At 64.8% G+C, this 13,757-nt stretch overlaps 1 protein-coding gene across 1 annotated transcript; it reads right to left on the bottom strand.

The window, feature by feature from the left end:
* Positions 1–2,891: 2,891 nt before the first annotated feature.
* LOC138140931 (ADP-ribosyl-[dinitrogen reductase] glycohydrolase-like) lies at positions 2,892–3,977 on the bottom strand. The gene has a single exon (XM_069061770.1). The coding sequence runs from the start codon at positions 3,975–3,977 to the stop codon at positions 2,892–2,894; it is 1,086 nt and encodes a 361-aa protein (XP_068917871.1).
* Positions 3,978–13,757: the final 9,780 nt, after the last annotated feature.

Consider the following 13,757-nt stretch of genomic DNA (forward strand, 5'->3'; position numbering starts at 1 on the left):
CTCGGGAAGTTTTTCTCCCGAGGGGCTTGTCTTGTCTGCTAGGTATGCTAATGTAGTTATCAGTAAGGCACCCAAGGCAAGGAGAGAGGCCCCAAATGCACCAGCAGACGATCCCCCAGACCGGACTGACCAGCCGTGACCGCCTGGAGGTCACCCCTCACTTCAAGAAGCAGATGCTCGCCAAGGGCTTCACCGGCCCGCAGGTCAGCAACGCTCTCCGCTCCCCCGAGAAGGTCACCCCCGTCACCAAGTACCCCGGCCAGCGCCGCTACTGCGGAGACGGTGTGGCTGTGGTCGTGGAGCCTGTCGGTGCCAACACCTACCGCCTCGTCACCCTCTACCTCGACGGAGTGGTGACCACCCTCCGTCCAGACCAGATGAACGATGCGGACGCACTAAACTCGCGCCGTCTCGCTCGCGCCTGATGGGAGTGACCGCGATGCCCAGCACCACCCGACCCCGGGAGCACAACGCCATCGTCTGGCTCGACCTCGGAGAGCGGATCGACTCCGCGCTCCAGTCCCTGAACGACCTGCACGCCAAGACGCCCTCGGAGCGCCTCCGTGGGAAGGTTGCAGGGGTGGAGGACGTGAGGGCTGAGTACCAGCGTCTGAACGACGCACAGGCCCCCTCTCTGACGCTGTTCGCGTTGTGGATCACCTCTAGGGCTGAAGACCTCTCCACGCCCCGCCTGAGGGCGCGCCAGTCCGGGTACCGCCTGGTGCTCGACTACATCCGTTCCTACTGAAAGCACTCCGTGACGCTGAACCCCTCCTGGGACGCTCTCCTGCGCTCCTGCCATGACGTAACCGTGACGTTCCCTGCCGAGTCGGGTCTCCCGACCGTGCACCTCTCCGACGTCGCGCCCGATGGGCTGTCTCGACAGCGCATCTTGTTGAGCGTGGAGGCCGTGGTGCATCCCCGCCTCCCGGGCGCTCGGGTGGAGATCGAGGAGCGCGACGGTGAACCGAGTGTGAGTGTCCGGCACGAGGATGTCGAGACCTTCGGGGGGATCGCTCTCAGCGAGTGAGGGTGAGAGTTGGGTGCGTCCTGGAGATACCCTCAGAACCAACTTGTTCATGCGTGCACGACTCTGCTACCGTAGCGATACACAAGCACTAATCCCACGCAAGGAGAGAAATCATGGCCCGCATGGTCACCAAGTCTGCGGACAGGTTCGAGGTCCCCGAACCCGTACTACTGGGCACCACCAGTGAAGCGCTCGCCACCTACCGAGATCGAGTCTCCGGTTCCTATCGAGCGAACAGCGCCTCTGTCCCGGTTTCCGTTGCCACGGAGACCGAGCAGGACCTCATTCAGGCCGCAGATGCCGTTGGCGACGCCAAGTTCAAGCGCGCCCTGGCGGGTCTCGTCTCTGCCGAACGCGGAGACTTCGGGAGTATCCCCAACATCACGGTCGCCGCGAACCTCATGGCCCGCTTCCTCGCGGCCAACAACCCCTCCGGGTGGCTCTACCGAGAGCACAAGAACGGCGTCCAGCCCTACCTCGTGACCAGCGTGGACCTGCGCCAGCCCTCCGAGTACGAGCCTCAGGAATCCCCGAGGCTGTCTATCTCCCTGCACACCGTCGCTTCCCGTGGAGGCGAGAACAGTGATGGCGGAAACGCCAGTATCACCTTCGCCGCCGCCGACGTCTCCCGCCGCGCCCCGGAGAAGATTCTCTTCAACGCGGGCTACCTCCTGGAGACTCCTGCCCTGCGCAAGGCCTACGACAGCGAACTGGAGCACTTCAAGCAGATCGCGCCCAAGTTCTCGGAGCAGTTCCGGTTCAAGGGGACGCCCACCGCGACCGACTCCTACCGCTCCCGAAGGGGAGGCCGAGTGGGACGAGTCATCAACGACCTCGCGCCCAATTCCCGCCGTGACCTCAACGAGGAAGCCGAGTCCAGCGTCACGGAGGACGTGCACGAAGTCCCCGTGATGATGACGCTCCCCGTCTTCGACCTCCACAGCCACGACTTCATCACCGTGCGCGTCGCGGACCTGAAGACGTACGAGTACGACAAGACCCTCAGCGACAAACTCGTCCTCCCCGAGTCGCACCGCACCCTGATGGACGTCCTCACCAGCGAAATCGAGGAGTTCTCAGGCGACTTCATCGAGGACAAGGCCGCAGGCAACGTGATCCTCTGCCAGGGAGCGCCCGGGGTGGGGAAGACCCTCACCGCCGAGGTTTACTCGGAGATCATCGAGCGCCCCCTGTACTCGCTGAGCACCGTCTCGCTGGGACTCACCCCCGAGCAGGTCGCGAAGTCCCTCCAGTCCGTCTTCGAGCGTGCCAAGCGCTGGAACGCGGTGCTCCTCCTGGACGAGGCGGATGTCTTCGTTACCCAGCGTGGAGCGGACCTGACGAGGGACGCCATCGTCGCGGAGTTCCTCCGGGTTCTGGAGCGGTTCGACGGCCTCATGTTCATGACCACGAACCTCTCCAACGTCATCGACGAGGCGATCCTGTCCCGGTGCGCCGCCATCGTGCCGTACTCGCTCCCGTCCAAGGAGGACGCCAAGATCGTCTGGGAGAAGATCGCGGAGATCAACAAGGTGGACCTCGGGGAGTCGCTGATCGCTGAACTGGTGGCGACCTTCCCGAAGGCCGCGCCTCGCGACATGAAGATGCTCCTGCGACTGGTCCTGCGCGTCTCGCGGTCGCGAGGGGTGGAGATCAACCTCGACCTCTTCAAGCGCTACGCGGTGTTCCGTTCCATGCCGCCCGCCGTGGAGGCCGACACGACCTCCTGAGCGACGTTTGTTCTGTACGCAAGAGGCCTGGTACAGTAACTTGCGAATGAAGCGCCCTCCGACTTGCGACGTACCTATGCGTCGTTCTCTCTTCTTGCGTTCGGGGGGCGCTTCTTCGCGTTCGGACGCTCTCACATCTGGATGGTTCTGATCTTCCCCGACCATCGTGGCGGGATGCGGTCAGGCAGGTCGTCCCAGTAGGCCACATCGACGGAAGCGCCCATCAGAGAGCCGACCATGCTCCCGATGGTGTCGGAGTCCCCTCGCGAGCGCGCAGTGCGCTCAGTGCCCGCCCAGGGGTCTCCTGAGTAGAAGGACGCCATCGACATGGCGAGCGCGAGTGCCTCAGGGGCTATCCACCCGTCACCGAAGGTCTCGCAGGGGTCATCCCCGAGATAGTCCTCCAGGAGCACCACAGAGCGCTCCAGCGCCTCCCTGCACTCCTTCACGCCGTACTCGGCCCACTTGCGGGGGTCTCCGATGAGGTTGTTGACCTCAGCGCCCTCCGCATCGTCATCGACCGGACGCTGGTATTCGGACCATTGAGCCAGCAGTTCACCCCGCCAGCCATGCAGACAGGAGTCGAGGACTGCCTCTGCGACGGGGGTCAGTCGGGAAGTGTCCGTCCCCCTCGCCACTGCGGAGATGACCTCCACCCAGACCAGGCAGGCGACGACCGAGGAGGGGTGGCTGTGTGTCAGCGCGCCAGAGATGAGGGCGACCCGCGCTCGCAGGCGGGAGTCGGGCACCCCTGCCTCCAGGAACCCCACGGGGTGGCTCCGCATGATCGCGCCGTTCCCCTTCGACCCCCACTGGGTGGCTTCCGGGAGGGGGACGCCTTCAGCGAGACGCGAGGTGGCGGTCAGGCAGGTTCTGCCAGGCGCTCCATCAGGAGTCTCAGAGTCTCTGCGCCAGGCGATGAACTCGTGCTTGAAGAGGCGCGCGATCTCCTGGGCGCTGACGCCGCCGTCGCGCGCCTTCGCTGAGACCCTGGCTGTCGCATCAGCCACGGCGCAGGAGAGTTGAGTGTCGTCGCTGACGCTCATTCCCTGCCGCAGGGAGAGCACGTTCTCCTGTCCTCCGTCTGTCTCTCGGCTGAACTCGTGAGGGAATCCGAGGGCGTCCCCAATGGCTCCCCCGTACATCGAACTGCGCATGGATTCGAGGAAGGGGGACTCTCCGCCCTCTCCTTCGTGGCCAGGGAGTATCACTGTCATCATGATCCAAGTCTATGCTTTGTTTACCCTTGCAGGTGTGATAACGTATTGACCATAAGCACGTCTACGCCCCTCGTCTTCGACTGGCGAACCATGTCGCTCCAGATCAGACGCCCAGACGCCCACCCAGCCAGTAGAGGAAAGCCGATGACCCTACACACGAGAATCGCAGTCACAACCCCCGGAATCGACCCCGAGGACGCGCTCAACCACCTCACAACCCTCCTCGGGGCAACCCCTGAGCAGATCGCGCTGGCAACGAAGAGGGGACCCGACCCCGACTCGGAGTACGCCTGGGACCACGAACGCCCGCACTCCCTCAACATGCCCCTCGGCCTCGGACTCCTTGCCTTGGCCTGGGTGGACTACTCCCTCACTGACGAGGTCATCGCCCTGGGCGAGGACGAGACGAGGGACCTCGCAGAAGCGCGGAACGAGGACACCGAGAAGATGTACGCGCCCCCGGCTCACCTCCGCCTCCACTTCGACACCCCGTACACGTACAAGGCCCCCAACGGTGCCGGGTGCGGCGACCTGCATGCGTGGATCGTCCGCGAGACGGGTGCCTGGCTGACGGAGCAGGGAGCCTCCTGGGACTGGTACGACGAGTCCGGGTGGGGCTGGTCCGTGGAGTGGAAGGACGATGCCACGATGCTCGCCCGGAACCCGAAGGTCTCCGCCGAGTGGGGCACCCTGGGTGACCCTGACGTTGGCGCTCCCGACTCGATGATCCCTTCGGTCACCAGAGACAGCCGCCAGGCCTTCCTGGAGGACTCCGTACTGCCCTACCTGGGGTCGCTGGAGTAGAGGCCGAGTCCAGCGAAAGGGGTCGTCCGAGTGGACGACCCCTTTCGCGTCTCCGGGCCGGGATTAAGGGAAGGAGATGGGTGGGGCTGGATCACTGCGGAGCGATGAGCGCAAGGGGTCCCTCAGTAGAAGTTGCGGACTGTCTTAGAGGTGTGTTACCGTAGAAGCATCACCGAGAGAGACAAGCCAAGGAGAGAGATCATGGCCGACACCACCACCTACGCACCGGAGTACCTCCGCGAGGTCGCCAGCACCATCCGCCAGCAGATCACGGGCGGCGTCCTGATGAGCCTCGGCGCTCGCGACTTCCGCCACGGCGCAGTCGCGGCCAGCAAGGACTCCCCCGCGCTCCCCTCGCTGATCTTCAACGCCACGATCCTCCCGATGACCAAGAACGGAACGCGCGGCACCGCCCCGCGCACCATGCAGGTCATCGTGAGCCACAACGCGATGGACTACTACGACATCCGAGTCACCTACCCCCAGCGCGGCGACAAGTACGGCCTCAAGGACCCCGTCGTCCACTACGAGGCCACCGACATCGACGTGTCCACCCTGGCCCGCCTGATGCTGTCCCTCGACTACGACGGCGACACCATCACCAACCCCCGCTACATCTGACCAGCGAACACGACCACCGAGAGGAGGCCAACATGCCCCGCACCATCGAATCCATCGTGGAGAACCACCGCGTCGCCACTGAGCGCCGCAAGGCCGGAAAGCCCGTCTGGGATCGTCGCCTGACCATCAAGCATCTGCTGACCGAATCCGACTCCGACGAGAACGCGCAGGAGGTCGGGCGCAAGATCGCCGCGATCCTCCGCACCTCCCCTTGGCTCAAGGCCGACAAGGAGGAGAACAACGAGCGGCTCGGCGGCTCCGAGGTGGAGCAGGTCGCTGAGGAGTTCGAGAACATCGAAGACCTCGACCACTTCAACCTCGTGCTCGACGGCCTGTACGACCTGGCCGACGCCGACAGGGTGTGGATCGCATGACCGCGACAACGAGCGCTCCCCGGATCAAGACCTTCCGGCAGTACGTCGATGAGGAGCGAAGGGATGCCGCCAGCAGATACGACATCACCCTGGTCGAGGCAATCCGGGAGTTGCCCGAACATCGGTACGTGGCCGAGTGGCGCGACTACGTCGTAAAGACCTTCAACGAGGGAAGCGACATCCCCACAGCACTGTGGCGCTCGCTGGACGAGGGTCTCCAGTACCGCGTTCTGCGCTCCACACGCGCCCTGCGGGACAACACGCTCACTGGCCAACTAATCAGAAAGACGGTCCCCGAATGAGCACCAACTTCTACCTGCCCCAGACCTGCTCGAACCCCTGCACTCACTGCTCCGTGGAGAGTCTCCACATCGGCAAGCGCTCCGCAGGGTGGCAGTTCCACTTCCGCGCCCACTCTGACGTCCGGTCCCGCAAGGACTGGGAGGCCCTGGTGGCTGAGGTTGGCACCGTGACCGACGAGTACGGCCAGGAGTACACCCCGGAGCGGTTCTGGGCCGAGGTGGACGAGACCCGCAAGCCGTGGGGTCCTGATGGCATCGCCCCGAGAACCCGGCACGGGATGCGGGGCCAGCAGGGCATCCCCCTGGAGGACTCGCGCGCGTTCCGGGACACCCAGGGCTGGGACTTCACCGAGCAGGAGTTCTTCTAGGAGGGCGGAGCAGTAGCCCCTCCTGCCTGTGCTGGCCGAGACCAAGCGGGCGCTTCCACTCTCTCCGGAAGCGCCCGCTTTTTCGTCCGTTCTAGCCCACCCACCCCCTTCTCTGCTTCCTCTTGTCGGTCAGTTATGGACTGTCATGTAGGTGTGCTATCGTAAGAGGTAGATAAGCACGAACGACCCAAGGAGAGAGACATGAGCGACAACGGAATGACCATGGTCAAGGAGCAGGTGACCCTCACCTTCGGCTCCACCGACGACCCCTTCGAGATCACGGGCGACGTGTACCGCGCCGCCTATGCCATGGACGGCTCCCTGGCCCTTGAGTTCCTCACCGACGAGGGGGCCGAGCACCTCACGGTCAACCTCTCCAGCCACGGCCTCATCCCCGACCTCGGCTCCGTCTTCGTCAAGAACCAGGGTGGCCCCCGCGCTCAGTCCATGGTGGACGCCGGACTCGGGACGATCACCCGCACCGTGACCTACGGCCCCTTCAACTCCACCGCCACCGAGATCGCCCTGGAGGTCTGACCATGAGCCAGAGCAACGAGACCATCGAGGACGTTCGCTTCGCCTGGATCGACTTCGAGCCGGAGCCGGAGACCACTGGCGACGGGTCGGGCGATCCGAGCGTCCACTACCTGACGATCTACGAGAACGGCGAGGAGATGGCCACCATCACCCACCGATTCGGCCTGCTCGGTGAGCGCATGGACGCCTCCGAGGTGGAACGGAAGCAGAAGAACGCCGAGCGCATCGTGGAGGCACTGCGCGCCCATCACGGCGAGCGCTGATCCCACCACCTGCCGCTCTCACAAGGATGCGCTTCACCCAGACGGGTGGGGCGCATCCTTGCGTTGCCTGCAAAGTGTGTTACTGTAGAACTACGCAAGGACGAACAGCAAGGAGAGAGAACATGAGATTCCGCCTCGGAAGCAAGCGCATCGGCCCCTTCCGCATCAACTTCGGCAAGACGGGCATCGCCTCCGTCAGCCTCCACCTCGGACTGGGCACCATCCGCCTCTGGTCCGCCAACGGCCAGCGCGGAGTGTCCTCCATCGACACCCCCGGCCTCGGCTCCATCCGCCGCAACCTCCCCACCCGACGCCAGCGCGAGAAGCAGGGACGGTGACCATCATGAAGAACACGCTCCCCGACTGGGCCAGGCTCCACCCGGACCTGAACAAGCGCCAGCGGTTCACTGCCATCACCCTGCTCGTGATCGGCACCCTCGTGACCATCCTCAGCATCATCGTCATCTTCGCCCTGGCCGATCTTGGACGGCCCTCCTTCCTCCCCTGGATCATCTGGTTCATCTTCGGGGTCGGCCCCATCGTTACGGCCATGGAGGAGTACGGGGCTGAGAGGGAGTTCGAGGCCAAGGAGGTCCTAGAGGTCCATTCCTTCGAAGAGACTGGTCCCCTGGCCATGGAGGCGCTTGCTGGACGCCCCACTCCCCCGCGACTGCGCCTCATCCGCTCCCCGGAGTTCACCACCGACATCCCGTACGACCAGGAGAAGGACCAGGGATCGCATGGGCGTCGAACGGCCATCTGACCAGAGCACGACCACCACCGAGAGCGGAGACGCACGATGACCCGAACACTGACCCCCGACAAGGCCAACGCCCTCACCCTGCGCCTCGACATCAAGGACGCCGCAGTCCTGAACGTCATCGTGGAGTCGCGAGCCGACATGGAAGTCACCCTGTCCCCAGCGCGATCCGACGACACCGAGGCCCTGTGGCGCATCGACCAGGCCACGAGCGCTCGCGTGCAGGACAGGTACAGCGATGAGTTCCGAGTGTCCGTCCCCACCCCGCGCTCAGCCCAGGGGACCTCCGGCATCAATGTCATCGGCTCCGGCAACGTCATCATCAACGGGCACCGCATCACCAGCCATGGCGGCAGTGGTACGGACGGCCAGATTCTGGTCGAGGCCCGCATTCCCGAGCGCTCCTCCGTGATCGCGGAGACTCGCACCGCTTCCCTCGTCGTGCGCGGCTCCGAGGCGAGCATGGTCGCCTACGAGACCACATCGGGGGACCTGCTCGTGGAGGAGGCCTTCCATGTCGTCGCGAAGAGCGTGTCCGGTGACGTGGAGGTGGACTCCGCCGAGGTGGTCTCCGGCACCACGGTGTCAGGGGACATCGCAGTGAAGAGAGCGACGGTCCGTGCCGATCTCCAGACTGTCTCCGGGAATGTCTTCCTCTCCCCTGCGGCAGGGACCCTCGGTAAGGTCTCCTCGGTCTCCGGGGATGTCACGCTCCGCACATCGTTCGAGACGGAGACGGTGTCTGGACGGGTTCGGGAGATGTGACCCCGAAGGGGAAGAGAGGGGGGTGGGTGGATCAGAAATGAGCACTGCCTCTTCTCTCCTGGGTGGCTCAAGGTCAGGTTTGCGTTCTGTCCGCCAGGTGTGTTACTGTAGAACACGTAAGCAACACACAGCGGGAACGAAGGAGAGAGCGATGACCGCCAAGACCACCACCCAGACCCTGACCACGATGGCCCCGCAGGAGTTCGATGAGGAACTCGCGACCATCTACCAGACCCACTCGAAGAACCTCCGCCGCCAGGAGTCCTCCATCGGGAGCCTCCACCGCGCGGCAGGCGACCGCATGCAGGGCTACGGACGCCGCGCCCACTGGGGCCTGACCGACGCAGAGGCCGAGCAGAAGGCCACTGAGCGGGCCGCAGACGAGTCAGCCATGCTCCACATCCGCAGGGATGCCGAGCGCGCCCTGGAGGGTCTCCAGGAGGCTCGCGAGGCCGTCAGCGAGACCGATGCCCAGATCGCAGAGCGCGACGAGGTCTTCCTCGCTCGTGGCGGCTGGTCGCGGTTCTTCCTCGTGGAGAACACCAACGGGCACATCCACTCCTCGATGCACTGCTCCACCTGCCGCCCGACCACCCAGTTCTCCTGGCTCCCCACGGTCTCCGGCAAGACCGAGAAGGACGCAGTGGCCGAGCACGGACCGATGCTCTGCACCGTCTGCTTCCCCAGCGCCCCGGTCGAGTGGACCAACTTCTGGGAGAAGGAGGAAGAGCGCAAGCAGGCCGAGTCCTGCCCCGGCTCCGGCACCTTCGACTGGGTGGAGGGATCGACCCGCTTTGGCTACGCGGCAGGCAACGGCGGCACTTGCTCCCACTGCGACGGCTACGCGGCGGCGACCGCCTCCCGGAAGATCAGGAAGCACAAGCCCGGGAAGTGACCCGCTCCCCCGAGGCCCCGTCTCCCAGGAGGCGGGGCCTCGTCGTGTCCCAGGGTCTGCCGTTTCCGATCCACCCACCCCTCTCCCCTCCTCCTCCAGGGTCGGAGCGAAGGCGTTAGTCGCTGGCGCGCTCACGGTCATGGATTGCGCCAAGAAGATCGGGGCCGAAGGGGCGGGCTTCCGTCAGGGCCAAGGGTTCGGCACTGGGTCCATTCCAGAGTTCATTGAGGTGTCTCAGCCGCTCGTTCGTCCTGATCCGCATGAGGTCGGGCGGCTCCTCCTGGCGGCTTCGACCCTTCACCACTGGAGTCACGGGGGCTGTCTCTGGGCGGTCGCGGACGATGCGAGCAATGCGTCCGACCTCGCTCTTGGAGATGCCGAGTGCCTCCCGCTGTGTCACGGACGGAGAGACCCTTCTTCAGAGCGGCGTAGACGATCTGCTCCTTGATGGTCTCGTAGATGATCGAGGCGTCCTCGGCTTCGCGGCGGGCGCGTTCGAGCCTGGCCCAGTCGCCGCTGTCCTCGCGAGTGAGGGCGTACCCCGTCTCGTTGGGGAGGCGTGTCCTGGTGTCGTCTTGCTGAGTGGGTTCTTCCATGCCGTCCTCTCTGTTGTCCCAAAGGTGGGACAGCAGGAGTGTCCCAGGATCGGGACACTTGAGTCAAGGACGCTTGTTCGTCACCTAAGTAGTGCTACTGTAGCCGCATGAACTGGTCAACACCGAAGAGGCGGGCGGCAGATGGATGAGTTCCGTCGCCGCCATCGTTCGCGCCCTGACCTGGCGAAGAACGAGATCGCTGACGACGAGACGAACATCCCCGAAGGGTGGCCCCGCCCCTACTACCGCACAGAGGGCGCTCCCGAGACCCGGAAGTACACCCAGTGGTCCAGCCACCTCGCCAGCGCTCAGATCACGTCCTGCAACCCGGACCGGACCTATGCAGGCGGAGAGCACCACCTCTGCTCCTCCTGCGGTGCCCAGATGAGCAAGGGCCTGATCTTCGACAGCGAACCGCTCGTCATCAAGGGCCTCCATGACGGCACCGCAGTGGCCTTCGAAGAAGGGGCAGGGAGCCGCGACTCCAGGACGGTGACCATCCGTCTCGACAGCCTCGATGAGCGGGACACCCACTACGGAAGCCCCATCTGCTTCAGGTGCGCGGTCTTCGCCGCCAAGCACTGCCCCTACCTCGCCGCCCTTCATGAGCCGTTCGGGGATGACTTCCCCTGGCTCGTCACCACCAGTGGCCGGGACTATCGGGAGTTCGATGAGACCTCTGGGCTGGAGGTCATCGACCCCGACTCCCTGCCTGGCATCACCACCGGCCAGGTGCGCGCCGCCGTCCAGCGGGGCGAACTGCACCTGACCAACCTGACCGCCAAGGACTTCGCGGAGACCACGCGCCCCGCCGTCCTGGACGAAGAGGGTCGCTTCCTTCGCGACGCCCGACGAGACCCCACCGAGGAGAACGCTCATGCCTGACAAGACGCACACCATCCCTGACGGAACGCCCCTGATCGACGCGCTCGCTGAAGAACTGTTCGGGAGCCTGGCCATCGAGCCAACCTGGTTCGAACTGCCTGAGGGTGAGGACCTCGCCCCCGAAGGAAACTCCGTCACCACCAACGTGATGATGTTCGGGGAGCGCGGCGATCACGAGAAGAGGGTTCGAGTTCGCCTGGTCATCGAGGAAGTGGAGGACCTGACCTCCTGACGAGTGTCCGTCCCCTCGGCAACCCAGACCATCGCCAGACAGCAGGTGTGATAACGTAGATACGTTGATAGATACAAGGAGAGAGCGCATGCGCGAGAGGGCCACGCCCCAGCAGAGAAGCCGGATCGAGTACCTCCTGAGTGAGGTCGTGGACGTCAGCATCGACACCGACAGGCGGTCCCTGATCGAAGAGGCAACCTCCCTCAGCCCCAGCCAGATGATCCTCTGGCTCGAACTGCGGGGCGATGAGGACTGGGCCGTCACCCCAGAGGCTGTGCGTGAACTGGAGGGTCTCGGCTACGCCTCCGCCAGGGACATCCAAGCCGCCTCTCGCCTGGCCTCCGGAGGACCCTCCCCCGCCATGCTCATCGCCGCCATCGGCCTGCGGAGCGACAGGGCGGGGCACCTCCTTGAGATCACCCCACCAGGGACGACCCTCCTCTCCCCTGGCGACGACAAGGCGTGGACCAAGGCGATCCTCGCGCTCCCCATAGAGGCACTCCAAGACCTCATCGCGGACTCCCTGTCGCAGGCCGCTCTCTGGAGGGCTGTCGTGAGCGCCCACAACCCGATGATGAAGCGGCGGATCGAGAAGTTCTCCGAGGCGGGTGCCCCATTCATCCCGTGGATCGTCAGCGGGCACACGGTCGAGGACCTGCTGGAGGTGTCGGGCATCGCGGGGACCGAGAACCCCAGTCGGGTCACGATCCACAAGGCAGTGAGGGTCCTCGACAGGGGTCTCGTGACGGAGGAGGAGCAGTGAGCAAGAAGGAAGCAGAGCCGCAGGCCGCGATCCCGTACGGGTGGTGCATGACGGCAGACCACGACACGCACAAGGGCCGAGGCGGGTGTCCTGTGCAGGTGGGTACGCAGAAGCCGTGCGGGTGCTCGTGTCATGACGGCGCGACGGAGCCGCGAGGTCTCCTGCTGGTGAAGCCGGTCAGGCGTGTGGTTGAGCGTGTGGAGGATGAGCCTGAACCCGTGGTCGCGCCCGCGATCAAGGAGGAGCCGCTGGCACCACAGGAGGCGGAGTTGACTGGGGTGGGAGTGGGCGAGCAGATTCCTCTCTTATAGAGGTTGCCACTTGTCCCGCAGGTCTGCTACTGTAGAGACAAGCAAGCAACCTTCACCCCAAGGAGAGATCATGTCGGTCACTTTCAGCGTCGAGTCCCCGCTCATCGGCTGGGTCACCTCCTGCGCCTGCGGCCAGGTCCGTACGACCAAGATGTACGAGACCTACGACGCTGTGCGCGCCGCCATCGACACCAAGATCGAGAACCCCACCTGCGCCGACTGCGCCGACTACTGCGAGCCGCCGCGCGCAGACGGAGTGACCCTCTTCGAGGAGGCTCCGGAGGTGAACGTCTCCAACACGAACGCAGTCACACTCCTGCGCGCCCTCGGCCTCTTCGAGGAGGACGGCGACCTCACTGGCACTCTCTCCGGGGCCGAGTTCGCCTCCAAGGTGATGCAGGCGCGCGTGATGGAGCCTCAGGACGCAGGAGTCTCCCCCGTGACCTACGGGGCGGTCATCGACTGCGGTCGTCACCCCGGGTACGTCCAGGAGCGCCTGGACTCCCTCCAGGAGATCGGGAACTTCGCCTGGGACAAGGACATCGCGGTCACCTGGGGCTGACCCACGCAACGCGGAGGCCGAGCCACCCCTCATCGAGTGACTCGGCCTCCGCGTTGTCCCTGGGGGCGATCAGCCCCAGTTCGCGCTCTCCACGCCCGCGAAGGCGCTCTCTCCCGTCTCCTGGGTGGAGGTGGCGAAGGGGTCGTTCCCGGACGTAGCGGAAGCGTTGCTCCAGGGAGCCTCGGACTCGTGCTGGGCGGCAAAGTCGCCGTCCTGAGCCGAAGCCTGTGTGACCTCTGGATCGTCAGGGGTGTCAGTCTCGGAGTCATCCACGTCCCCGCTGGCCCCGAAGGGGTCGTTTGCCGGAGTGCCTGCACCTTCACCGAAGACGCGAACGTATTCCTCATAGGAAGCGTCGAAGGGATTGTCGCTGTCACCCTGGTCAAAAGCGGTGGTCATGGGGGCATTTCTCCTGTTCTGATAGACGTTTATCCTTTCAATTATATCTCCGACCCACCCATCTCTTCCCCTGCTTCCTTGCCGCGACAGCCGATTGATCTGTTGGACAGGTATGCTACTGTAGGCACCACGCAAGGAACACTAAGGAGAGAGACCATGGCTCGCATCACCCACGTCAAGTCCGCCCGCCAGCGATTCGCGACAGTCCCCTGTCATCGACCCGGCCACCGGGGAGCAGAAGCAGACCCCGGTCATGGTGAACCGCAAGGTCCGCCAGGAGAACGGCGAGTACATTTCCGTCCCCCAGCAGAAGGTCACGAAGAAGGGCCGACCCGTCTTC

This window comes from Tenebrio molitor, unplaced genomic scaffold (assembly GCF_963966145.1).
Source record: "Tenebrio molitor unplaced genomic scaffold, icTenMoli1.1 SCAFFOLD_603, whole genome shotgun sequence".
Lineage (NCBI taxonomy): Eukaryota > Metazoa > Arthropoda > Insecta > Coleoptera > Tenebrionidae > Tenebrio > Tenebrio molitor.